Below are 25,635 nucleotides of genomic sequence, written 5' to 3'. Positions count from 1 at the left end.
CAACTTTAGTAAAGTTTACCAACCCAAGGGAGTTTAAAATTCCAGAAAATGCCAAAAGAAAGTCATTTATCTGCTGACATTGATACAAATATATTCTCACATATTTTATCCGTGACATATTTAAAAAAATGCAAGAATGTGTAAATGTTTAATACATATTTTATTCAGGGGAGAAGATAGAGAACAAAGGATAATAGTGAGATATTTTACCATTTGATCGAAATATTACCACATTTTATGACGTCAGCAACATATCTCAAAAGCTCAAAAGTTTGGAACAACAAAATGCTGGGAATAGTAAGAAGCACCTGGAGGAACATTTTGCAACTAATTAAGTTAATTGGCACCAGATTAGTGGCATGAGAGGGTGTGATAAAAAAAATGTCTTAAACCCTGTTCAGGCAGATGGCAGAACCCATTTTATTTATAATATAGTTTATATAGTATATACTTATTTATATATAATTTAGTAATAATGTCTGAATATGTCCACAATGCTGAAGCAGACATATGCTCAAAAGCCGGCAGCTTCATTGGAATGATTAATCGTAATCCTTTAAAATGTGTTGACAGCAGTGTGTTTAGTTTGTTGTTACCAGATGATGCAGTAACATCAAAAATGATGTGGTCACTGTTACCCCTTTTACACCAAGCTGGTTCCAGGGCTGGTGCTAGTGCTGGTGCTAGAGCCGGTTCGTGGTTGGTTTTAAGTAAGAACCGTTTGCTTTTACACAGAGCTGGTGCTAGCCTGCAGCTGGCCAGAGAGCCACGTCATCACGTCACCACGCCCCCTCGTTTTCATCCCCACCCTGATCAGGAAGCTGAGAGCCAAAAGCTGTTTTAATTTCAGCTGTAGCGCTGTTAATATGGCACTTTATTAAGTTTTAATATTTTTTCAGGTAAAGTAACCCTTTAAGATCCCCAACCTGGGCTCAGTTTATCCAAATAACGCCTGTTAAGAAATTTGCTCTGAAAATTTCGGAATTTCTGGCTGACTGCCGGCTCCGGAGCTGATTTATGGTTCCGCGTTAAATCGACGCAGAGCCTACGGCGTAGGGTACGGCGTGTAACTTACGCCGTAGGCTCTGTGTCGATCGTCACACCATATGAGGAAGCCGACAGTTAAAAGCTGTTTTAATTCCTGCTGTAGCGCTGTTAATATGGCACTTTATTTTATTTTATTTATTTATTTATTTATTTTTTTACCTTGTCTGCACACATATTATTGATTGATACCATGACGGTAGAAACCAAAAGTGTATATATGTGCATTATTACTATATTTAATATATATACATATATATACGCACACATATGCGTACACATACATAAATATACACATACAAACCCAGTGTTTTTTTTTTTTTTTTTTTTTTTTTTTTTTTTTTGGGGGGGGGGGGGGGTGACGACATCCACTGCCAATCCAGGAAGCAGGAACACACGGAGACACACGTCAAGCACTGGAAATCTGCAACAAAAAAAAAAAAAACACAAACAAAGCACGAAACCGGCACGGAGCCAACCAAAACAATAACAGCAATCGACCTAAATCTTGAGATCTGATCGCAGTCTGAGCTAAGCTATCGCTACCGCTACCTAAACCCAAAAACTAGAGAGCCAGCATGCAGGTGAACAAGCCAGTGTGTATGCCTATGTGTGTGTGTGTGTATGTATATGATCATGCGTGTGTGTGTGTGTGTGCGTGTGTGTATATGCATGTGACTAAGTGACTATATGTGTATGTGTGTGTGTGTGTGTGTGTGTGTGTGTGTGTGTGTGTGTGTGTGTGTGTGTGTGTGTGTGTGTGTGTGTGTGTGTGTGTGTGTGTGTGTGTGTGTGTGTGTAATAAACCAAACAAAGCTCCACCTGAAGTGTATCTATAGTGGGGGAGGGGGGGGAGCAACCCCGCCACCCGCGAGACCAGAGGCCGACACGGAAGAGCCCGGAACCCAGGCCACCGGCAACACCACAGAGGGGAGAAGTAGGAGGGAGGCAACCCACCGCCTGCGAGGCCCCCCCCCCCCCCCCCCCCCGGCGGCGGACGAGGGGGCCCGCGGGCGGGGCCCCCACGGCGCGGGAAGAAGCAGCCAGGGATCCCGCGGCGGCGGACCGCGACCCAGGCAATCCCCGGCCACCCGGTCCGGGCCGGACACGCGGCCAGGAGGCCCTCACCCTTCAGGCCAACGACCCCCACCCGGCAGGGGGCCAGCCTGCCCGGAGAGACAGAGCCGCCCCGGCCGCCGACGCGGGCAGGCGCACCCGTCCCCCACGAAAGTGGCCCTCCAAGACCAGAGGGGCGCCCCGCCGCAGAGGCAGCGGGGGGGACCGGAGACGGGCCCGGAGAGAGGGAACCCCCCAACAAGGTGACACCCGTGCAGGCCCGACAACGGAGGGCCCCAGACCCAGGCATCCCATTCATTCATCCATTCACCTATCCGATACCTATACTAATAATAATATAATATACTATACATAATAATAATACTAATAATAATACTAATAATAATACTAATAATAATAATAATAATAATAATAATAATAATAATAATAACCATCTTTGTATAATATAATATTCATAAATTATTAAGTTTTGATGTCCTGCCAATGGAGGCTCAGATCCTCCATGGCAGGACCCTTCCATACCGCATTCTCACCGACACAGACATACAATCACGCACCGTTTCCCCCTCCCCGGGGGGGTCCAGCACCGCCAGAAGGCACCCCAGGCTGCACGGCGAGCCCCGCCAGGCCCGGGTAACCCGACCCACCCGTCCCAGGCCGGTGAGGGAACGCGGGTGATGTGGGACCCCCTCCCGCCCCTGGTGTTGAGTGCGTGTGATTAATGCCATAAAAACAGGGAGGGGGGAGGGCCAAGTATCGATTGACACCGACCCCCCCCCCCCCCCTCCCGAACTACGTGTCCTTGTCAAATGTATTTATTAAGTGTTGAATGTGCAGTGTCTATTTTGCTGTTAAAACCGTGAGGCGGGGAGTGCCGGGCCACGCGGGACGGTGCCCCCCACGACCCGGACCCCCCGCCCTTCGCCTATGTACGTATGAATCGTGTAGGGGGGGGAAAGAGGGGGAGCGGAGGCCGAAGCCAGGAAGCAGGACCAGCAAAGCCGGCCCTGATAAGACACCCGCGTCCCCCCACCGGCCATCCAGTAGACGGGGGGGCGGCCCTCCGGGCCGGGCCAGGGCCCCACCGTACCTCCACGGGCGCCCCCGGCGCCGCCGGAGCCCCCAGACGGAGGGGGAAACGGTCCAACATCCTCCCATTCATACTGACAACATAAGACATAGATACCTGGGAATGGTGCCACCCCGCCGTCGCGCCCGCCCGTGCACCCCCCGGTCAGGGGAGGCCCGCTCCCCGGACCCGGCCCCACCCCCCCCCGAGGCCACCCCGGCGGACACCCCAAGGGTCACGGAGTCCCCACATCCGCAGGGGCACTTGGCCCCCGCCCAACGACGGAGGACCAAGGCAGCAATGCCCCCCCAGCGCAGACAGCCACCCCCCACCCAGGCAGGGTCGGGCCCTCCGGGTGGGACCCCCACGTCCACGGCCCAGCCCCCCGCCCGAGCCCTCCCCAGCCACCCCCCCCACCGCCATGAGGCAACCCCCCCCACAGGCCCCCAAGGCCCCCACCGGCTAGGGACAGGGCCCCGCGGCCCCCCCCACCGCCCCCCAGGGGCCACCAGAGGCCCGCGCCCCAGACCCCCCAAGCCGACCCCCAACCCCAAGGGCTACGAGATCACCACCACCCCATATGGCACTTTATTAAGTTTTAATATTTTTTTCAGGTAAAGTAACCCTTTAAGATCCCCAACCTGGGCTCAGTTTATCCAATAAGGCCTGTTAAGAAATTTGACTCGAGAGCCAGCAGCCCCGGGGGACAGCAGCTCCTCTCCTCTCCTCAGGAGCTCCGCCGTAGGCTCTGCGTTGGTGTAACGCGGCGGAACCAGAACGGCGGGCTGGGAGGCGTCCCCGCGGGCCGGGAATTTTTATGAAATAAATGGATGGAGCTGCGCTGCATCGGCGGGCTCCGCAGCCTCGCGTCCAAGCGTCCCAGGGCTGGAACGCTCCCCCGCGGGCTCGGACGCGAGGCTGCGCCACTGCATCGGCGGACACGGAGCCCGCAGACGTTACTGTTGGTGGATTGTACCGTAGACCACTGCTGCTTCTGTTTTACATCCATTATTAAATAAATGGATGTAATAATAAAAGAGTCTGCTAACTTAACCACCGTCTTCAACGCTACGTTGTTTAAAAACGGCGCTCTTCCGGGTTTACTCTGCTTTGGTTGTTCAGTAACACCGTCCCCAGCCCCGCCCCCAGCGTAACTGGTTCTTTGAGCTGGACCAGCAGCTCAAAGGGGCTGGCGTAGCACCCGTTTTGAGAGCCAGGAGCCGGCGCTTAGGCTGTGTAAAACCAAAGAACTGGTGCTAAGTCTGGCTCCAGCCCAGAACCAGCCCTGGAACCAGCTTGGTGTAAAAGGGGTATGAGTAATATGTTGCTGAACAAATGAGCACAGGAATTCATCATGGCTCTCATTGATGGGGCACACAGCACATTTGGGAAAAGACATGACAGGAAATGAATGACATCTAAATCAAAACACTCTTGGCTGCTCCCGAAGAAGAAATGGCTCTGAAGATTAGTGACACTGATGATGTCAGCTATGGTATAATTATTGAAACACTGAGAATGCCTATGCATTCTCAGAGTACAGAAGCAAATCACAAGTGGTTATTACACTGACATCATAATTATCAGCACAGCTGAAATAGCAGTGGACAAGAAAGTTTCATATAGCACAACAGCCATTGGCAAGTTTTGCAGCTGCTACAAGAAGAGCTATCCAGCCACTGGATGTGCACCAGGGAGTTGGTCAGTCAGGCTGTGCTGCTATCTCCACGTGATCACGTCTCCAGACAAAAGCATCAGTTGGATTCTGTATTATTCCCTTTTGATTCAGAGGTGGGATGACTTCAGACAAGAGAACTGAATGTATTTTGATATGTGCAGTGCCAAAGGACATCCCAACCTGATGAGAACAGTGCATTGTCCTGCAGGTCATTGAGCAATTTGGATATAAAAATCAGCAACTTAGAGACAGGCCACAGCAGCAGCAAGCCACTTGCAGCAAAGATGGGGCTAAATGCTGTGTGAATGCTTGCATGTTCTATTTCCAAGTATTTCTAGTTGCAAACTGTTAAAAAGGTTAGAGAGACAGTCACTCAGAAGAATAAATAGAGAAAGGATTACAATCTGTGATTAACTCCATCTGCAAATTTTTTGTTTCAGAATAATGCTTCTCAAAAATAATTTATATCACATAGAATATCTTCAAAAGAATCTGAGTATCTAGAGAAACCTCTGTATGAGGGACAAAGCTAAAACAAAGTTTTGGATGACTGTGAGCCATTATGTGCTGGTGCATTAAAGACAGGCATGATTCTGTTGTGGTCATCATAGCATGAACTCTGGAAAATGAGGGTTCATGAACTCTGGAAAACAAGTGTTATCCCATCTACAATATTAGGGGAAAGCTTTATCATTCAAAGAAACAGTATGTGAACATGATCAAGAAATTGTCTTCTCTAATCCAAAGTTAATTCAAAATGGACCGAGGCAAAGTGGAATATTATGCTGTGATGAGATTAACCTGTTAACCCTTAGGGATTTTGGAGGTGAATTTTGCCTGAACAGGCCTATCCAAATTAAATCAACAATATCTGCATAATTATAAGGACAATATGCATAATTTTGTTCTCAATTGATTGCTAAGACCGGATAGCATACATTTCCAGTGTCAGAATAATTGTGAATGTTCACATGCCTGAACAAGTTTTGATAAACCAAACAAAAGAAATGAAATTTTTATCCTTGTCTAATTTTTTTGTTTGTTTTCACAGTGGAAAACATCATGATAGCAATGCATATAATTATAAAGATACCACTGTCTGGATTCAGCAACTCCTTGACTACAACTGTAACAAGTTACATGACAATAGCTTAAAGCACATACATTTTATAAAGGTTTTAGTGTGGATAGTACCAGGCGGACTCCACATTTGTGCACTTATGGCCCTTTTCCACTAGTATCTAATCAGCGCGCTTCTACTCGCCACGCCCCCGTCTTGTGCTTTTCCACTACGGGCCGAGGCGGGTGGAGCCATGCCAAGCAGATACTTTTTCTGTAACGAGGCTGACGAGGTTCTAAGCGTGCTGAGTCGGCCCTGTATCTGACGTCATCACACTACACGCCACCGATTGGTCGGGGGGCGGGGCCGTCAGACCTTTGAATCAGGAAGCGGGAGTCAGCACAAGAGCGACTGGGGGCTCGCAGCGATTTTATTATACAGCGCAAACGTCTGTTTGGTGATCCAAATCTGAGGTGCAGATGTTCACAAACCTGGTGGCTGAGGAGAGAATTAAAAAAGGGATGTAGACGGGCGATAAGGAACAACCAGATCCACCAGGAGCTCTGTTTTCTTCTCAGCCGCTCGCGGCTCCAGCTGATTTTCTCATCTGCGCCGACACAAACAAAGAGGTTGCCACGAGAAGTCAACCAAATGGCAGCTACCGGCAGGGTATGAAATGATGGCGCTTGAAGCAGTTTCACCACTATGAAGGATTAAGACGTGAATTTTGATTAAAGAATGGTGTTGATAGACTGAAAACGACAACGAAACGGTAAGGAAATAAAATATACGGTTTTTGGTGTGAATAGCTTTGGGATTTGCTGAACACATAATCTGATGTGCTGGCTGTGAAATTGTTCAAAATAAGAAAAGATTATGTTCAGTATCATCTGTAGCTTTTCTAGTTTCATATGATACCCACTACATTGGGGTGGGGAAATTGATCTTGCGTTCTGTTGCGTTCTGTTGCGTTTTGTTGCGGGTGCTGCTCGTGTTGGGGGCACCATCTTTTGTTGTATGTATTTTTAAGTTGTTATAAATCAAATACTTGTAGACAAAACGTACTTGGAGTTTTGAAATATTGGCTTTAGGGCCTCTTTTTGAGAAACAGTTGAAAGGAAATACCCTGACAGCACTTGAGTAACTTTTTCCACATATGAACTGGTTCATACAGCTGCTGGACCTGGTACCGGGTTTTCAGGGGGAAGGGGTTGATAATTAGGGCCCGAGCACTTACAGTGCGAAGGCCCTATTTTTTTTTTCCTCGTTAGTTTAATTTTCCTTCTTCTGAGGAAATGAGGGCCTTTTTGCCCCCCTAAACGTGCCCCAAAAGGTCACCAAATTTTGTACGCAAGCCAGGCCTGGCGAAAAATTTTATATTTAATGGTTTGCATTAATGGGCGTGGCCTAAAGGCTCAACAGCGCCCCCTAGAATACTTCGTGCCTCAAGCCCCACAATAAGGTTTCACGTACATGCACGAAAATCGGTACACACCTGTATCATGTTGCAACTTAAAGAAAAGTTTCTTGGCGCCATGGCCGAAACCAAACAGGAAGTCGGCCATTTTGAATTAATCTTGTAATTTTGCCGCAATTTATGCCATTTCTTTGGCCGCTTTTTTGACCGAACCGTAACGTGCACCCAGGTGTGTTATACATCAAAATGTGCGTCTCGATCCTGCGACAACATTACTTTTCTCAGTCAAAAGCGTTACCGTGGCGACGATAGACGCCAAAAAGTGCCCCCCCCCTTCGTCTGATTGGTCCATATTTGATAGTCCCTACTTTCTGCCATAACTTTTGAATGGTTTGACATTAAGAGTCGTGGATGGTGTCATCAGACTCGGTTTTGAGTCCTGAAACATAATTGGTGCAAATAATTGGTGCCCCTTCTTCTGATTCTCTGCCATAACTTTTGAACGGGTTGTGATAAAGACATGTGGGTGGTGTCATCGGACTCGGTATTGAGTACTTGACCTTCATTGGCCTGACTTAGCCCCGCCCCTTCATCTGATTGGTCAATATTTGATAGTCCCTATTTTCTGCTATAACTTTTGAATGGTTTGACATACAGAGTCGTGGGTGGTGTCATCTGACTCGGTTTTGACTCCTTCACCTTAATTGGTGCAAATTAGCCCCGCCCCTTCATCTGATTGGTCGATATCTGATAGTTCCTACTTTCTGCCATAACTTTTGAATGGTTTGATATAAAGAGTCGTGGGTGGTGTCATCCGCTAAGCTCCCATACAGACAGCATCTTTTATTAGAGAATGGCATTCATTTTTTTTAAAGAAAACTGATAACTGCCCTCTGGATCCTGTACAAAAGCATGGAGTTGTCGTAGAAGAGTCTGTTTGCCTGCGGTCCCAAATTTTCACCAACTGAAAACAATTCCAGCAACATGAAACGAAAAATATGACAAAGAACATCTAGGACAGTCTAGAAGCTCAAATTCTTTATGAGATAACAATGAGACAACATTCCTGTCCCAAACATCCAGCCACTGGACTTTTTTTTTCTTTTTGGGAGGGGGTTGTGTTGCTGCCAGTGAATTCAAACTGACTTAATATTTATTATAAAACTGTATTATCCATCCATCGCTTCATCATCTACCTTATTCTTCCTATTAAGGCTCATATGAGACTGCTGGAGCATAGCCCAGCTTTCTTCGAAAAGAACAGTATGTAGAAGGATCGAGTAAAACTCACTTTTGGGTGAGTGAGGCAATTGCTTTGTAGAGACTAGTTGTAACAGGCCAAATCCACCTCTGCAAAATTTCTTTTTTTCCTTAAATGCTCATATTTTCTCTCCCTGCTCTTCCCTCAGCTCAATAGATGATAGCATCCCCCCATGTAGCTCTACCAGAGCTTTTTTCATGTTAAAAGAGTTCTTCGTATCGTCATGTGCTTGCTCATACATACAACATATTGTAAGGTCTTGTAGCTACTGTACTTGCTACTTAAGTGCCCTGTGATTTCTACGTCATAGGCAGATTAAAGAGATCTGTATTTAAATGAATGACGATTTAACTATTATTCAAGCCATCATTAACTGAAATCAAGACAAGGCAAGGCATGTTTATTTGTATTTCAGGCAATTCAAGGTGCTTTAAATAATACAAATGTGAAAAGTCAATATGAATATACAATGTTTTAGTTCATTCTTATCTATGCCACCAGATATCTGTAAGTCCACATTTGTTAGGGATCATAGATTTTGTTCGTGAGATAGAATTAATTAGCACGGTATTGAAGGGGGGGGGGGCATTAATAAGTTTTATGTTTATTTGTTTTTTCTTGTTTTTTTTTTTTTTTTTTTTTTTTCTGTTAAGCACTTTGTGTTTCATTATTTGTAGGAAAAGTGCTATATAAATAAAGTTTGATTTGATTTGATTTGATCTATAATGCTCCCACTCTTTCAAATTATGAAAAAAAGTGTTACCATAACAACGCAGATGACACACAAATCTATATAACCATCTCACCAGGAGACTATAATCGAATTCAAACACTGATCAAATGCATTGATCAAATTAATGAGTGGCTGTCCCACAATTTCCTTCAGTTAAATGAAGACAAAGCAAAAATAAAAGTGTGTGGAGCAAATGAAGAAAGATTAAACGTCAACACTCAGCTTCAAGCAGTATAGTTACAAACCATTAACCAAGCCAGAAATCTGGGAATGGTTCTGGACACAGACCTGATTTTTAACAGCCACATTAAGACGGTATAGAAGTCAGCCTATTATCACCTAAAGAACAAAGAGGATTAAAGGCCTGATGTCTCAGCAGGACTTAGAAAAACTTGTCCATGCATTTATCTTTAGTAGAGGGGGCCTACTGTACCCTGTTTTCTTAGGTCTGCTAAAAAAATCCATCGAACAGCTGCAGTTAGTTCAGAATGCTCCTGCCATAGTCTTCACCATGACCAAGAGAATAGACCACATAACTAAAGTTCTTAGATCTTTACACTAGCTTCCTGTCTGTCACAAAATAAATTTTAAAATCCTGCTGTTGGTTTATAAATCTCGGGAATGGTCAAGGTCCGAAATACATCTCTGATCTCCTGATACATTATGAACCAATGAGAACTGTAAGAGCCAATTGTTTAATTTAAGTAATTCATATTTTAGTGCATTTAAGTTTTTCCCTTAATATAAAAGTTGCATGTCGTCCCATACTGTCTGCTACAAGCTGCTAAAATGCGCCCCCTGGTGTTTGGGCTTTTCGTCTTTTATGCGCAGTTGCATCAGTTATTAGAGGCTCAGATTATATAATAGTGAAGTGAAGACGCTAGAGCGACACGTGGGATACATTAGTTTGACCGTATTTTGCATTTTAAGTATTTTTGGGTGTTTTTCTGATATCTTCTTTGATTGGAACCCTTTTGTCAGGAAGATAAGCTGTGCTTTGTGCAAGTTCTGCCTTTTGTTTCGTTTGTGGGATTATCCTGTACCACGAGTGATCAGTAAACTCCACTAAAATCATCTACGGCTGTCTCCTGGAGTCTGTGAGTACGTGGTGCAGTTCATGCCTTTGATGTGCAAAGTACAGTGTGCCCGCCCAAAAAAGTACGAGTCAACTCAAACCTGTGTCACACTGGCGAATGTGGCGTCGGATAATGTAGGAGAAATATTCTGGAACCAAACGCCACTACAAGAACCCTCAGGTCACGCCTACTTTCTGTACCCAGAGTTACAGTGAAGCAGCGCTCAGCTTTTATGCTACTCACCTGTGGAACAAACTCCCTGAATGCATCAGGGTTGCTGAAACTCTCATTTACTTTATGTTAAGGTTGAAAACCTTTTTATTTACTGCTGCATTTCAGTAATCCACCACAATGCAGTACAACCTTCATTTCTTGTATCTCATTTGTTTCATTATTTTGAACATATGTTTGTCTGTCTGTCTTTAATTTCTGCCTTTAAACTCTTAATACATTTATAAAGATCTTTTTATGTAAAGCACTTTTAATTGTCTTGTACATGGAATGTGCTATACAAATAAAATTGCCTCATTTTGCTTTGCCTTACAACATGATGAGTGTGGATGTGCAAGAATGTGGAGAATAAGATGCCAGGGTGATTCAGCAAGTGCTTCACACCAACAGACTGAAGCCGTACGCGCAGACACTTGCTCACAGATGTTACACCCACTCAGGACACCTCTGACATAAGTGAGAAGGGAATCTGTATTTTGCCAGATGACGAGGAAAGCTGCCAAGGTGCCGTAGAGAAAGCCATGCTAGTAGTGGTTCTAAAATAAGCTACAATGACCCAGCATGGGAGAAGGAGAACATGGGGGACAGAGGTGAGTTTAGATTGAAAGGAATCAATACAGATGGGGATAAAGGGGGAACTAAATGTATGTGAACTTTTTGGGATTACCTGTTTTCTTTTTTTTATGTATTCGGATCCTTATCTAAGTCACAATGGTAGACAAAGTCAATAGGAGATAAACCAATTATAATTGTGTTCTGATTGAACCCGATTTGCTCCAGCACCATGAATATTGCTTGGGGGTCTTTAATATAGACACAAGAAGTTTGTGTCCAATAAGTTTAGAAACATTTTGTATGACTATTATTGGGATTTAGATGACAATCAGATAACATTTTATGTATAAGTATTATAGAAAACAAGTAAATTCCTAAAAATGTAGGACTGATGCATCACCGCGTAATTAGGTGTTAACATGAGTGCAAAGGAATAATCATATACAGTGAAGCAAAAAAGCACTTAGTCAGCCACCAATTGTGCAAGTTCTCCCACTTAAAAAGATGAGAGGCCTGTAATTTTCATCATAGGTACACTTCAACTATGAGAGACAGAATGTGGGGAAAGAATCCAGGAAATTACATTGTAGGATGTTTATTGAATTAATTGGTAAATTCCCTGCTAAAATAAGTATTTGGTCACCTACAAACAAGCACGATTTCTGGCTTTCACAGACCCGTAACTTCTTCTTTAAGAGCCTCCTCTGTCCTCCCTTCGTTTTTTTTAAAAAACACATTAGCTGCAAAGGAAGTCTCTTTTAACAACTACTCCTCATTTGAACACCTTGCCTTTGTTTTTAGCAGTCCTCCTATTCTTTGTTTAACTGTTTATAGACCATCCCATCACTCCACTGTTTTTATCAGTGAATTTTCTGAGCTTTTATCAATCATACATACAACTTACAACAGAATTTTAATAACTGGTGATTTTAATCTACACATTGACAATACCTCCGACCCATTGTTGAGAGAATTTTTAAACCTTTTAAACTACATGGATTTTACCCAACATGTCACACAGCCGACTCACAACAGAGGACACACCCTGGACCTGGTCATAGCCTATGGCCTGTCCACCGGTGTGTCCTCTGTTGTCGACCTGGCTGTGTCTGACCATTACTGCGTGTTTTTTAACATCACCAGTCTTAATCATCAGGAAGCCTCGATGAGAACGGTGAGGAAACGGTACCCAACTTCTGAAGTGACTGCAAATTTTATTGAGATTTTACAGAGCACTCCTGCTGATGTTTTACCTGCATCATGTGATTTTATTGTTGATAATTTTAACAGGAAACTGGAATCCACGCTGAACTCAGTTGCTCCGCTTTTAACAAAAACCATAAAAACTAAGCCTACACCCCCATGGAGAACTGAGGAAGTCAAAAAATCAAAAAGAAAATGCAGGAGTGCTGAGAGAAGATGGAGAAAAAGTAAACTTACAATACATTATCAAATATTTCGTGAACAACTCAAATCCTACAATAAAACCGTCAAACAGGCAAGAATTGCTCATTTCTCAAAACTCATTACAGACAATAAAAACAATCCTAAATTTCTTTTCTCCACCTTCGATCTTTTAACTAATGTACATTTTAAGAAATCCTCACAACCACCAACAGACAATCTTTGTGAGGATTTTGCAGACCACTTTAGAAGTAAAATTGACAACATTAGGTCCAGTCTTTTACCACATCAAAATGTCATTTTTAACACATCTGGACAGTTGCTTTTATCCGAGGAAACACTGGAGAGTTTTTCCCTGGTTGATGCGAGGACCCTTGGTCGAGTTTTCTCCCAGGTAAACCCAACAACCTGCCCAAGGGTCAATTTTAGGTCCGCTCCTTTTTAACCTTTACATGCTTCCCTTGGGGGACGTCATCAGGAGACACGGCATCAGCTTCCACAGCTATGCTGACGACACACAGCTGTACATCGCCGTGTCTCCTGATGACACAGGGCCACTTGACGCCCTTTTTAACTGTATTTTAGATATTAAGTCATGGATGGCAGATAATTTCCTACAGCTCAACCAGGACAAAACAGAGGTTTTAGTTATTGATCCTGAAGGCCAGAGAGAGAAACTTTTACCAAAACTACAAGATTTTAAACCTTCGCAATGTGTAAAGAACCTGGGTTTTATTTTTGAGCTCACTTTTATTCCACACATAAAGAATATTACGAAGATAGGTTTTTACCATCTTAAAAGGAACCCTGGCTATTAAGACATGTAGGTCTTAAAAGATAAATGTTGGTATCAATTATAACAATGTGATATAAAAAACCTTGTTGATGTCTTCGTTTTTATAAAATTTGAAAATATAATTTAACTCATAGGTCGCCATTGTTGTTTACACCGCAATGCATTCTGGGTAGTGACGTCAGACGGTGGCACCTGCTAGCCCCCGTCCACTGTTTTGACACCCAGAAACAGATGAAAACACAGCTAAACAGGTGACGACGCACCAGAAACACAGATCAAAACACAGCTAAACATTAAGGTGACGGCGCACCTACAAAAAAGTAAAAAAAAAACTAAAAAAAAAGTACAGCACCATAAAGCATGAACTATAAAAACACCATAAAACTCAGATAGACTAACCGACCACACGTTTCAACTAGCAGATAACCGATGCTACAATAAAAACCCCAGCCAGATCTGGCGTCATTAAATTAAATAAAGATGTTCCTGCCTATTTGACGCGAAGTCTGCGCCTCCCGTTTCGTCAAAGTCCCGGGCCAGTCCCCTCAGCCTCTGGTCTGTCATCAAACGGTGGACCCAGCACCGAGGCCGGTTTTAGGGGGGGGCAGGGGTGGGCTATGCCCACCCAAACGTGCATCCTGCCCACTGGCGTCTCCATCCCGGCGAGTGGAGAGCGGGTGGCGGTGCGCTGCAGGCTCTAGAGCCACGGCTACGGCGTTTCCGGCCTACGCCGTCTACGGTGTAGGCTACGGCGTTGACGTTGACGCCTAATGCACTGGTAAGATGCGCACGACATTGATCATTTTTGCAGATCTCCCGTGCATCACAGAACTTTGATCCAGTTTGCCTGAACCGAGACGTCTTATGGGCTCCCTCGTCAGCCTCCACGGCCGGGAGAGTGCTGCTCATCTATGTTTTAGATACCTGTCCCAGTTAAACTAACGCGGCTTATCTTCCCAGAGCCACCGGTCTACGTCATCGCCACCAGAATGCATTGAGCAGGTAGAACATGGCGCCTCCCGCAGGTCAAAATATGTGATAAACATTATAGATTTTTAAAGCAATTAGATAATTTTATGTTTTTCTAACAACATATTTTAGTATAAGAGAACAATTGTGGCTAATTAGGGACTACAAGTCTTAATAACCAGGGTTCCTTTTAAGAATATAGCCAGAGTCCGCCCGTTTCTCTCTCAGGCCAGCACGGAGGTGCTGATGCATGCTTTTATCTCTAGTCGTTTAGATTATTGTAATGCCCTGCTCTCTGGTCTTCCTAAAAAGAGTATTAAGAACTTACAATTACTACAGAACTACACCTGTTTTAAAATCGCTGCATTGGCTCCCCGTCCGCTTCAGGATTGATTTTAAGGTTCTTTTAATGGTTTTTAAGTGTCTTAACGGTCTTGGGCCATCTTATTTATCTGACCTGCATTTACCGTATCAACCCTCACGGACCCTGAGGTCCTCTGGCACCGGCCTTTTAACCATTCCCCGAACTGGGACCAAAACCCACGGTGAGTCTGCATTCAGCCATTATGGCCCTTATTTATGGAACAGCCTGCCAGAGAACCTCAGGGCCGCAGAGAACGTTGATATTTTTTAAAAGGAGGCTCAAGACACACCTTTTTAGGTTGGCTTTTATCTGATCTCATTTACCTAGTCTTTTCAGCTATTTATTGTGTTTATTTATTTAGCTCTTTTATTATCTTTAAACCTTTTTGTATAGTTTTGTATAGATTTCTCTAAACATTTTATACTTTTAGGCATTTTTTACATTCTTTTCATCTTTTAGTTTTTAGCTCCAGTGTTTCCTCAGGGGGGTCGTCCACACTGGGAGGTGTGCCTGCTCTGCCCATGGGGGTGTCGTCATGGGGGTCCCTCAGGCCTGGGTGGCTGGGGGTGGGACTCCACCTTCTGTGTGAGGTCTGCCCTGGTCTGTCCGGGTTGGGGGGGTCTCTGTGGCGATGCTCCTTGCGGTCATGGTCGGTGATGCCCCTCAGTGTGGACGGCCACCCATAGGTAGTGTTTTCCTCACCTGGATCGTTAGTGCTAAGCCATGTCACCAGTCCACTTACTGTGTGTGTGTGTGTGTGTGTGTGTGTGTGTGTGTGTGTGTGTGTGTGTGTGTGTGTGTGAGTGAGTGTGTGCACATGTGTATGAGCGTGAGTGAGTGTGTGTGAGTGTGTGCACATGTGTATGAGCGTGAGTGAGTGTGTGTGTGTGTGTGTGTGTGTGTGTGTGTGTGTGTGTACGCGTGGGGGGTGGGGGATGGGGGGATGGGGTCGTATGGGATGTTTTAAATTGTGTTTTCTGATTGTCATTTTATCCTGCATGTAAAGCACCATGTGTTGCAATTTTTAAATGTATGATATGGTGCTATATAAATAAATAAAGTTTAAGTTTAAGTTTAAGTTACCTGTATTAATGGCACCTGTTTTAACTGGTTATCAGTATAAAAGACACCTGTCCTCAACCTCAAACAGTCACACTCCAAACTCCACTATGGCCAAGACCAAAGAGCTGTCAAAGGACGTGAGAAACAAAATTGTAGACCTGTCCAGGCTGGGAAGACTGAATCTGCAATAGGTAAACAGCTTGGTGTGAAGAAATCAACTATGGGACCAATTATTAAAAAATGGAAGACATACAAGACCACTGATAATCTCCCTCCATCTGGGGTTTCACACTGGGGTTTCACCCCGTGGGGTAAAAATGAACACAAGAACGGTGAGTAAACATCCCAGAACCACACGGGGGGACCTAGTGAATGACCTGCAGAGAGCTGGAACCAAAGTAACAAAAGCTACCATCAGTAACACACCAGCTGCCAGGGACTCAAATCCTGCAGTGCCAGACGTGTCCCCCTGCTCCAGGCCCGTCTGAAGTTTGCTAGAGAGCATTTGGATGATGCAGAAGAGTATTGAGAGAATGTTATATGGTCAGTCGAAACCAAAATAGAACTTTTTGGTAGAAACACAACTTGTTGTGTTTGGAGGAGAAAGAAAGCTGAGGTGCACCCAAAGAACACCATACCTACTGTGAAGCATGGTGGTGGAAACATCATGCTTTGGGGATGTTTTTCTACAAAGGGACCAGGACGACTGATCTGTGTAAGGGAAAGAATGAATGGGGCCGTGTATCATGAGATTTTGAGTGAAAACCCCCTTCTATCAGCAAGGGCATTGAAGATGAAACGTGGCTGGGTCTTTCAGCATGACAATGATCCCAAACACATCGCCCGGGCAACGGAGGAGTGACTTCGTAGGAAACATTTCAAGGTCCTGGAGTGGCCTAGCCAGTCTCCAGATCTCAACCCCATAGAAAATCTTTGGAGGAGGTTGAAAGTCCGTGTTGCCCAGCGACAGCCCCAAAACATCACTGCTCTAGAGGAGATCTGCATGGAGGAATGGGCCAAAATACCAGCAACAGTGTGTGAAAACCTTGTGAAGACATAGAGAAAACATTTGACCTATGTCATTGGCAACAAAGAGTATGTAACAACATATTGAGATGAACTTTTTTTATTGACCAAATACCTATTTTCCACTATAATTTGCAAATAAATTATTTAAAAATCATACAGTGATTTTCTGGATTTGTTTTTTTTATTTTATTTTTTTTCATAGTTGAGATATATCTGTGATGAAAATTACAGGCCTCTCTTATCTTTTTAAGTGGGAGAACTTGCACAACTGGTGTCTGACTAAATACTTTTTTGCCCCACTGTACATCTTTGTCTTCTTACTAGAATTATATTGCTCATCCTGTAATTGTATTAACATGAGGAAAAATTAAGGCAGGTTTCTGATATCATGGGATCTGTCGTGGTTTTACAAGGCCTTGAACAGTATTACATGTCTTCACTGGTAGAAATCTCCCGGCAACGACAATTTTTAGTAACTACTTTGAAGTTTAGACAAGCCTCTGCATTGACTAGACCACTTCACTGAGACCTTGGATTATGTTTTAGGTTGGGAGGGCTGTTGTTTCAGTGCTGATCAGATAGACAGGAGATGATGATGTTCAGTATCATCTTCCATTTTTAATTTATATCCACCATTGCCTTGTATGCTGAGACAGTAAACAGAAAAGCACCAACCATCACAAATCCCTTTTGTTTATTTCTTGCATTAGCACCACCTGGGGTAGTATGGAATGTTGGCTTTACAAGTCAGTGGATCCTACCTGGTCCAACACATCAACAGCAATACAATGACTGAAGGGACCGTAAACAAAAACATCACGGAAAAATTATCCAAACAAAAAATATATATTAATTTACTGTATAAGAGAACTTCATGTAACACAAGAAAGTTTTGAAATACATACACAGAATGGATCTGGTGAAATTTCATCGGAAAAATCTGATGGTAAAGTGAAGGTTACAAATACATGCATGGTCTCTGTACCTGTAGTATTTGGCACCGGTCTGAAGAGCAGTCAATGTTCTCACAGGGTTGGTACATTCCCAGGGTGATGCAATTAAGCAGGATCACCATCATACTCATACGTTCGAACCAAGTTGAAACACAGCTGGTTAAAGTCAATATCAGTTCAGAGAATGAAGTAAAAGTAGGACCGGTGGCTTTGAGTCACGTGCAAGTGCAAAATATTATTCTCTTTTCACTTACCTAAATTTGAGAAAAAGTTCAGAAGAAGAAGAACAAACATTTTCTGGTCAATACTATATATGATTTACATACAAATGAAATATATTCTTTTTGAAACTCAAAAATTTGTCAAACCAAATCTATAGCAAATTAACCATGAATGGTACCACTTATAGGCACAAACAAAAGCAGCAGTGGAAGAACTGTGTAATGGATTATACCTCTGATATGTATAGCACGAAGAGGGCCATTTCCCATTTAGTTGTATCTCTCCCTAGACTACCTACATATACATCCAAAATTAATAAGATAAATGAGCCATAACAGGTTATACAGGTGCACTTTATGGTATTGAAATACACCATCTTTGTCAGTGTGTGTTTGAGCAAGAAAATGAATCCCTGCTGCTTCAGTCCCTATTAGGAGGTTCTCATTTCACTCCAACTAAATGCCGTATAGAAAAACTCAGGCAATAAGTCTGATAATGCCGGATATTGTGGGGGTACTGGGGCATGCACAACAGCTGTTTTGAAGAAAAGTCAACAGAACAGGAATAAAACGTAGACCAAGCTTTATGCCTGGAAAAGAAAACGATGACTAGAATGATTCAATATGCATTGTTCAGGGAGTTACTACACTGCTTGGCTAACAAGTGCACAATGGGGATATTCTGTAATAACCTAGGACATTCAATCCCTCCCTGAGGCTGTGCAGCCCACAAATGCTTCCCCGGCTCCAGTCTCAAGGAGGAATACAGTCTCAGCAAGAAATTAGAGAGTGAGAGAGAAAAGTTGGGAACTGTTCCTCTCTGAGGGTACTACACTGCAGATTTGAAGAGACCAAAATCTTTGTGAAGATTTTATTCTCATCATGCTTCTCTTGGCTCTAGCTGAACCTTCCAACAAAGAAAAGGATTACTGTAGATATTACAGCAAGGATAAAGATAGGTTATGAGTGGGCAAAACACATGCATACACAAAAACATTTACGCAGAAGCTTGCACACTAACACCCACTTGTCAATACCCATGTGAACAGAAAAGTACACACGTGCAAAACAACCAACAGGTTCAAATATATAAACGTTAACATTCACCACCCACACTTAAACACATATTAAATACACAGTCACAGGCTTCCTTTCACACACACAAGCAGGCACATTGAGTCCCATAATAAATCATCACATGTCAGAGAAGGGCATCATTTAAAACAAAGTATTCAGAGCTTCAGGGAAGCATGTTTAGTATAAATGTATCACAGGCTAAAGTAGATATGTGAGAGGTCAAGAGGCAGGATAATACCCCCTCTTCCAACCTGACATCACTGTTGGGTACCTTTTCAATCAGATTGCACTTTTTATATACAGCTGTTAAAAAAACATGACTCACTGTTTCTGTGGTCACTAAGTGCAAAACCACATAGTAGCAATGACTGACATTTACAGTACAGTAAACAAACAAATCTTTGAGCACTGTGTTTTTCAATCAAATGTATTGTATTTGAGGAAGAAATCTTACCTGCCGCTTTAATATACATACATAACATGGTATACTTCAGTGTGAACGAGTTTAAATAAACGCGTTCATTGAACACGTTCATTTCTATGAGAACGTTGAACTGAACGCAACATATTTGCAAATAAAAAACTTGAACGTGAACTTGTTCAGATCTGCAGATCACGAACTGGAATTTGAACTGTTCAGATTATGTGAGTTTCAGCTTCACTGTTTAGGTCCAATAATTACGGGATAATCCTCCTCATTTCACAATCGGCACATTTAAAATACTCAACGAGACGACGATTTCACACTACATTACCCACAATGCAGTACACACACTAGCATAGCAACGGGCACCAGCTCGAATAGCAACGGCGGCCCGAGCCCGGTGCAATGTTTACGATGACCGTGAAGAGAGAGACGTTGCGGGTGCAGTGTCAGCGAGCCGTCAGATGATGCCTCCGCTTATCATTATCTGCGGGAATTTTACACATTGTCTCCCAAAGAGTCCGACGGTAAAACTCCAACCTTTCTGTGAAAATTATGACCACCTGCGCTGAAAAAACAAGTCTGAACGTCTGCCTCGTCAACTCGACAACTATCTGCAAGTCCTTGACAATCAAACAAAGTCATCAGGAAAGACCAAGAAGACCCCAAATAGCCCCAAACGACCCCAGTCACTGCCTGCAGCCTTCAGGGGTTTGAGTTCCCAGCAACAGGTAGACACATTGATAGTTGATTACATTGTTGGAGATTTACAGCCTCTGAGTAAAGTTGAAAAGCCACTAGGACAATACATGATTGTATTGTGTGAACAGTTTTAGGACTTCTCACCTAAAAATATTGAAATGAACTGAATTTGAACTAATTCAAAGTGAAAATGGTGAACTATGAACGTGAACTGTTCATTTTTAAATTATGTGAACTGAACTTCATGAGAAGTATGAACTTGCACAACACTGGTATACTTGATAAAGTGTTGATTATGTGTAATACATATCTATCCATCTTTTACACACACACACACATATATATATATATATATATATATATATATATATATATATATATATATATATATATATGTGCGGCCCTATGGTTAAGAATCACTGCTCTAACATACCTAAAAAACCTAAAAATATTGAAATTAACTGAATTTAACAGTCACTAAATGTCTTAAATACAAACATTTAAACACTTACTTCTGGTCATGGACGCACAAAAACTGGGAAACCAACTCAACTAGATGATTAACTGTACAGTAACTGTTTCAGTCTGTCTGCTGCTTCTCTTGAAATACAGCAAAGGCGAGTGAAGAGAGCAGACAAGCCCAGACTTGTTGTGGGCAAAGGGCGAGCACAGGTAGGAGAGAGCAGGCCATATGCAAGGGGAGGGGGAGAGTGGGGTGTAACAGCTTAGCTCCTTGAACCTTTTGCACATATGTATATGTATGCATCTGCTTCTCTCACCTACATTTATACATCTCTTCTTTGATCTTCCTTGATGCCTCCCTACTGGCAGTTTTAACTTCATCCTCCTTTTACGTATATGTTTACTCTCCCTCCTCTGTACATATCCAAACCATCTCAGCACACATGCTGCCCCTCTGATGTATTCATTCCTGATCCTATCTATCCTCGTCACTCCCAAGGGGAATCTCAACATTTTAACCTATGCTACCAATCTTTGAGCCTCCTGTCTTTTCCCCAGTGCCACAATCTCTAAACCTTAAAGCAATGCAGGTCTCAACACCACCTTTTACACCTTGCCCTTCATTCTTGCTGATACTCACACATCACTCCGGACATTTTTCTCCAGCTTTTCCAACCTGTTTGCACACTCTTCTTCACCTTTTTTTACCCACTCTTCATTACTCTGTGCAGTTGACCCTGTACTGTTGAAGTATTTAGAATCCTCTACCTACTGTATCTCTGCTCCACTTGGTGTCCTTTCATTCACACACATGTAATCTGTCTTGCTGCAGCTAACTTTCATGTCTCTTCTTTGCAGGGCATACCCTCCCTAAATTCCCCCCCCCCCCTGTTCTCACTACAGATCACAATGTCATCTGCAAAAAAATAGTTAATGGAAATTCCTGTTAAACCTCATTCTGTCCATCACTATCACAAACAAGAACGGGCTCAGACCTGACCTTTGATGCAGTCCTACTTCCACCTTGAACTCCTGTCACATCTACAGCAGACTTCATCCCTTTCTTGTAATGTACCACATTAACACAGTGCTGCCAGATACCCGACACAAAATGATCGTACAGAGAGCCCAATACTACTGTATTGTATTTCCACAAAAATTTGTGTATTTCCACTATAACAGTGATTCTTAACCATAGGGCCGCGGCCCACACTTGGGCCGCGAGCGCCATCTAGTGGGCCGCCAAAAGAATTCAGTTTTTTTACCAGTGGGCCGCGAGGGCCGCGGGACTGCATAGCAACTCCCAACCAAATGAGGAGAAGACACTCAGCTAGCTGTACGTGTAATAGTAAGAGAAATGGTGTGTATTTACAGAGAAAATCCTTCATTTTGCACAGAGTAGGTTTAGATCCGCCAGGATCAGGGATCGATTACTGCAGTCTGCGCCCAGAGCGAGCGAGCGCGGCGTGTTCATTTATCCCGACGCGTCCCCGCAGCCGGGGAGGCCGGTGCCGCTCGGGCGGCTCCGTCGTTACCGGTGAAAGATGGTAGATGTAGATGCGTGGGCTGTCGTGTGTGCTGCACTGGACTGTTCGGGCTTTCGAAAAAGCATCGGAAAGTAACTGCTGCAGCGCGACCAGAGAGCTGCGGTGCGGGCTGTGCCCGTCTCAGCTGATCAGGCTCGGATGAACCCGACACACTGAGTCCTGACAATTTATTAATGTAAATAACTTAAAGTAAAATCAAACTAAGTTTTGTCCTCGCTGTATTTTTAAATATGCAACCCGGAATGGACAAATTCATCCTGTTCAGTCTTCCCACTGGGACAAAACCAGTGTCTCATACGTTCAGAGACCAAAGTGCGAAAGTGAAACGCCACTGACACAAAACACAAAGTTTTTCATCAAACATATTCGCTCAAGTCTGAACTGAAGTCACAGAAAATAAACTGACCATCTTAAAACATCCTGCCCATTTTTGGGTCCAGATACAGCTGTGAAGCAGCTTTCTCCACAATGAACATAATTAAGACTAAATATCGTTCCAGGCTCATCAATGAGCACCTTCACATGCATATGAGAACCTGACACCATCCAGCCCAGATTTAAAGTCCTTACAGGAGAAATTAGAGCTCAGTTCTCTCACTGAACGACAGTAAGTGGAGGCATAAGATTATAAGAGGGGAAGAAAGAAAAACTGCAAAACTGTTAAATTGTTAAGGTGTGTTTATATTAATTTAGTATAAAAATGTGTTGAGACAATTAACAAAGAAAAGGGGAAATTCAAACTGCTGGTAGAGAAATAAAATAAGATAGCATTTGAAAAATAACATAAAATCTACTTTAATTTTAAGAGAAAAAAATATGTTTAATTCAAGTTAAACATGTTAATTGGCAAATATGTACTTTTTTAATAAAACATTTAGATGCAGATGTTGATACAACTATGAGGCTACTTGAATATATACACACACACACACACACATACATACACACATACATACACACACATATATATATATATATATATATATATATATATATATATATATATATATATATATATATTTTATGATGTTCTGGACCTTCGCTTGAGTAAATTTTCTCAAATATTTAATGGGCCCCGGGCCACTCTGTACTGAAAAAATTGGGCCCCAAGGTCAGAAAGGTTAAGAACCCCTGCACTATAACAACTATGAATGACGAATGAGTTTCCTGATGGAATGGGGATAAGGAGGTGTGTCTGCATGAGAGAGGAAGTGAGGATTAAATACATAAAACATTACTTAAAACACCAGATCAATTATGAAGAAAGTAGTCTGCTGAATCTGATTTTGAATCAAACTGATAGTGAATATCATTCATGAAGCCATACAGTGGGGCAAAAAAGTATTTAGCCAGACACCAGTTGTGAAAGTTCTTCCACTTAAAAAGATAAGAGAGGCCTGTCATTTTCATCACAGGTACAGTATATTTCAACTATGAGAGACAAAATTAAACAAAAAGAATGCAGAAAATCACTGTCTGATTTTTAAAGAAATGATTTGGAAATTATAGTGGAAAATAAGTATTTGGTCAATAACATAAGTTAATCTCAATACTTTGTTATATATCCTTTGTTGTGTTGACAGAGGTCAAATGTTTTCTCTTGTCTTCACAAGGTTTTCACACACTGTTGCTTGTAAGTCGGCCCATTCCTCCATGCAGATCTCCTCTAGAGCAGTGATGGTTTGGGGCTGTCGCTGGGAAACACGGACTTTCAACTCCCTCCAAAGATTTTCTATGGGGTTGAGATCTGGAGACTGGCTAGGCCACTCCAGGACCTTGAAATGTTTCTTACAAAGCCACTCCTTCGTTGGCCGGGTGGTGTGTTTAGGATCATTTAAATCAAGGCTTAAAACCTATTTATTTAGAATGGCTTTTAATACCCAGTAGTGTGGTGACCATTTTTATTCTTTTATTCTTTCTCCTTTTGCTCTGTCTTATGATTGTATGTTGTATTTCTGTATGTTTTATGCTGTAAAACACCTAAAGGTGGCTGTAAATGGCTATATAAATAAAGTACATTTACATTTACATCATTGTCATGCTGAAAGACCCAGCCACGTTTCATCTTCAATGCCCTTGCTGATGGAAGGGGTTTTTCACTCAAAATCTCACGATACATTGCCCCATTCATTCTTTCTCTTACACGGATCAGTCGTCCTGTTCCCTTTGCAGAAAAAACATCCCCAAAGCATGATGTTTCCACCCCCATGCTTCCCAGTAGGTATGGTGTTCTTTGGATGCAACTCAGCTTTCTTTCTCATCCAAACACAAGTTGTGTTTCTACCAAAAAGTTCTATTTTGGTTTCATCTGACCATATAACATTCTCCCAATCCTCTTCTGCATCATCCAAATGCTCTCTAGCAAACTTCAGACGGGCCTGGACATGTACTGGTTTAAGCAGGGGGACACGTCTGGCACTGCAGGATTTGAGTTCCTGGCGGCGTAGTGTGTTACTGATGGTACCTTTGTTACTTTGGTCCCAGCTCTCTGCAGGTCATTCACTAGGCCCTCCCATGTGGTTCTGGGATTTTACTCACCGTTCTTGTGATCATTCTTACCCCCCAGGGTGAGATCTTGCGTCGAGCCCCAGATCGAGGGAGATTATCAGTGTCTTGTATGTCTTCCATTTTCCAATAATTGCTCCCAAAGTTGATTTCTTCACGTTAAACTGCTTACCTATTGCAGATTCAGTCTTCCCAACCTGGTGCAGGTCTACAATTTTGTTTCTCATGTCCTTTAACAGCTCTTTGGTCTTGGCCATAGCGAAGTTTGGAGTGTGACTGTTTGAGGTTGAGGACAGGTGCCATTAATACAGGTAACGAGTGGAGGACAGCAAGCCTCTTAAATAAGAAGTTACAGGTCTGTGAAAGCCAGAAATCTTTCTTGTTTTTAGGTGACCAAATATTTTACAGAGGAATTTACCAATTAACTCAGTAAAAATCCTACATGTCCTGATTTCCTGGATTCTTTCCCTCCATTCTGTCTCTCATAGTTGAAATGTACCTATGATGAAAATTACAGGCCTCTCATCTTTTTAAGTGGGAGAACTTGCACAATTGGTGGCTGACTACCTGCTTTTTTGCCTCACTGTATACCCCTTTGAGAGGGATTGTGTGATTATCATCCACGTCCAACTGTTGATCGTGAATTCATCATACAAATACAATAATTATCATACATCTGGCAAGACTGCACTTAAATTCTTCTCTCTACCCCAGACTTTCTCATAAAATACTGCAACACCTCTCTTGGCACCCTGCCATATGCTTTCTCAAGGTCTACAAAGACACAATGCAGCTCCCTCTGACCTTTTCTGTATCTAATGGCCCTTTTCCACTAGTACCTACTCAGCCCGGCTCGGCTTGCCTCCATTCGGTGTGGCACTTCCCCACTAGGGGTCTAACCGTGCCGAGTAGATACTTT

General features: G+C 43.0%; 1 protein-coding gene across 1 annotated transcript in view; it reads right to left on the bottom strand.

The window, feature by feature from the left end:
• Positions 1-25,635, bottom strand: part of LOC133442765 (voltage-dependent T-type calcium channel subunit alpha-1I-like) — a 240,372-nt gene that overhangs the window by 176,778 nt on the left and 37,959 nt on the right. The window contains exon 2 of the mRNA XM_061720633.1: positions 17,811-17,922. Coding sequence (XP_061576617.1) covers positions 17,811-17,922 — 112 coding nt within the window. The remainder of the gene's footprint in view (positions 1-17,810; positions 17,923-25,635) is intronic.

This window comes from Cololabis saira, chromosome 1 (genome assembly GCF_033807715.1).
Source record: "Cololabis saira isolate AMF1-May2022 chromosome 1, fColSai1.1, whole genome shotgun sequence".
NCBI lineage: Eukaryota > Metazoa > Chordata > Actinopteri > Beloniformes > Belonidae > Cololabis > Cololabis saira.
This window is presented reverse-complemented; position numbering and strand designations above follow the sequence as displayed.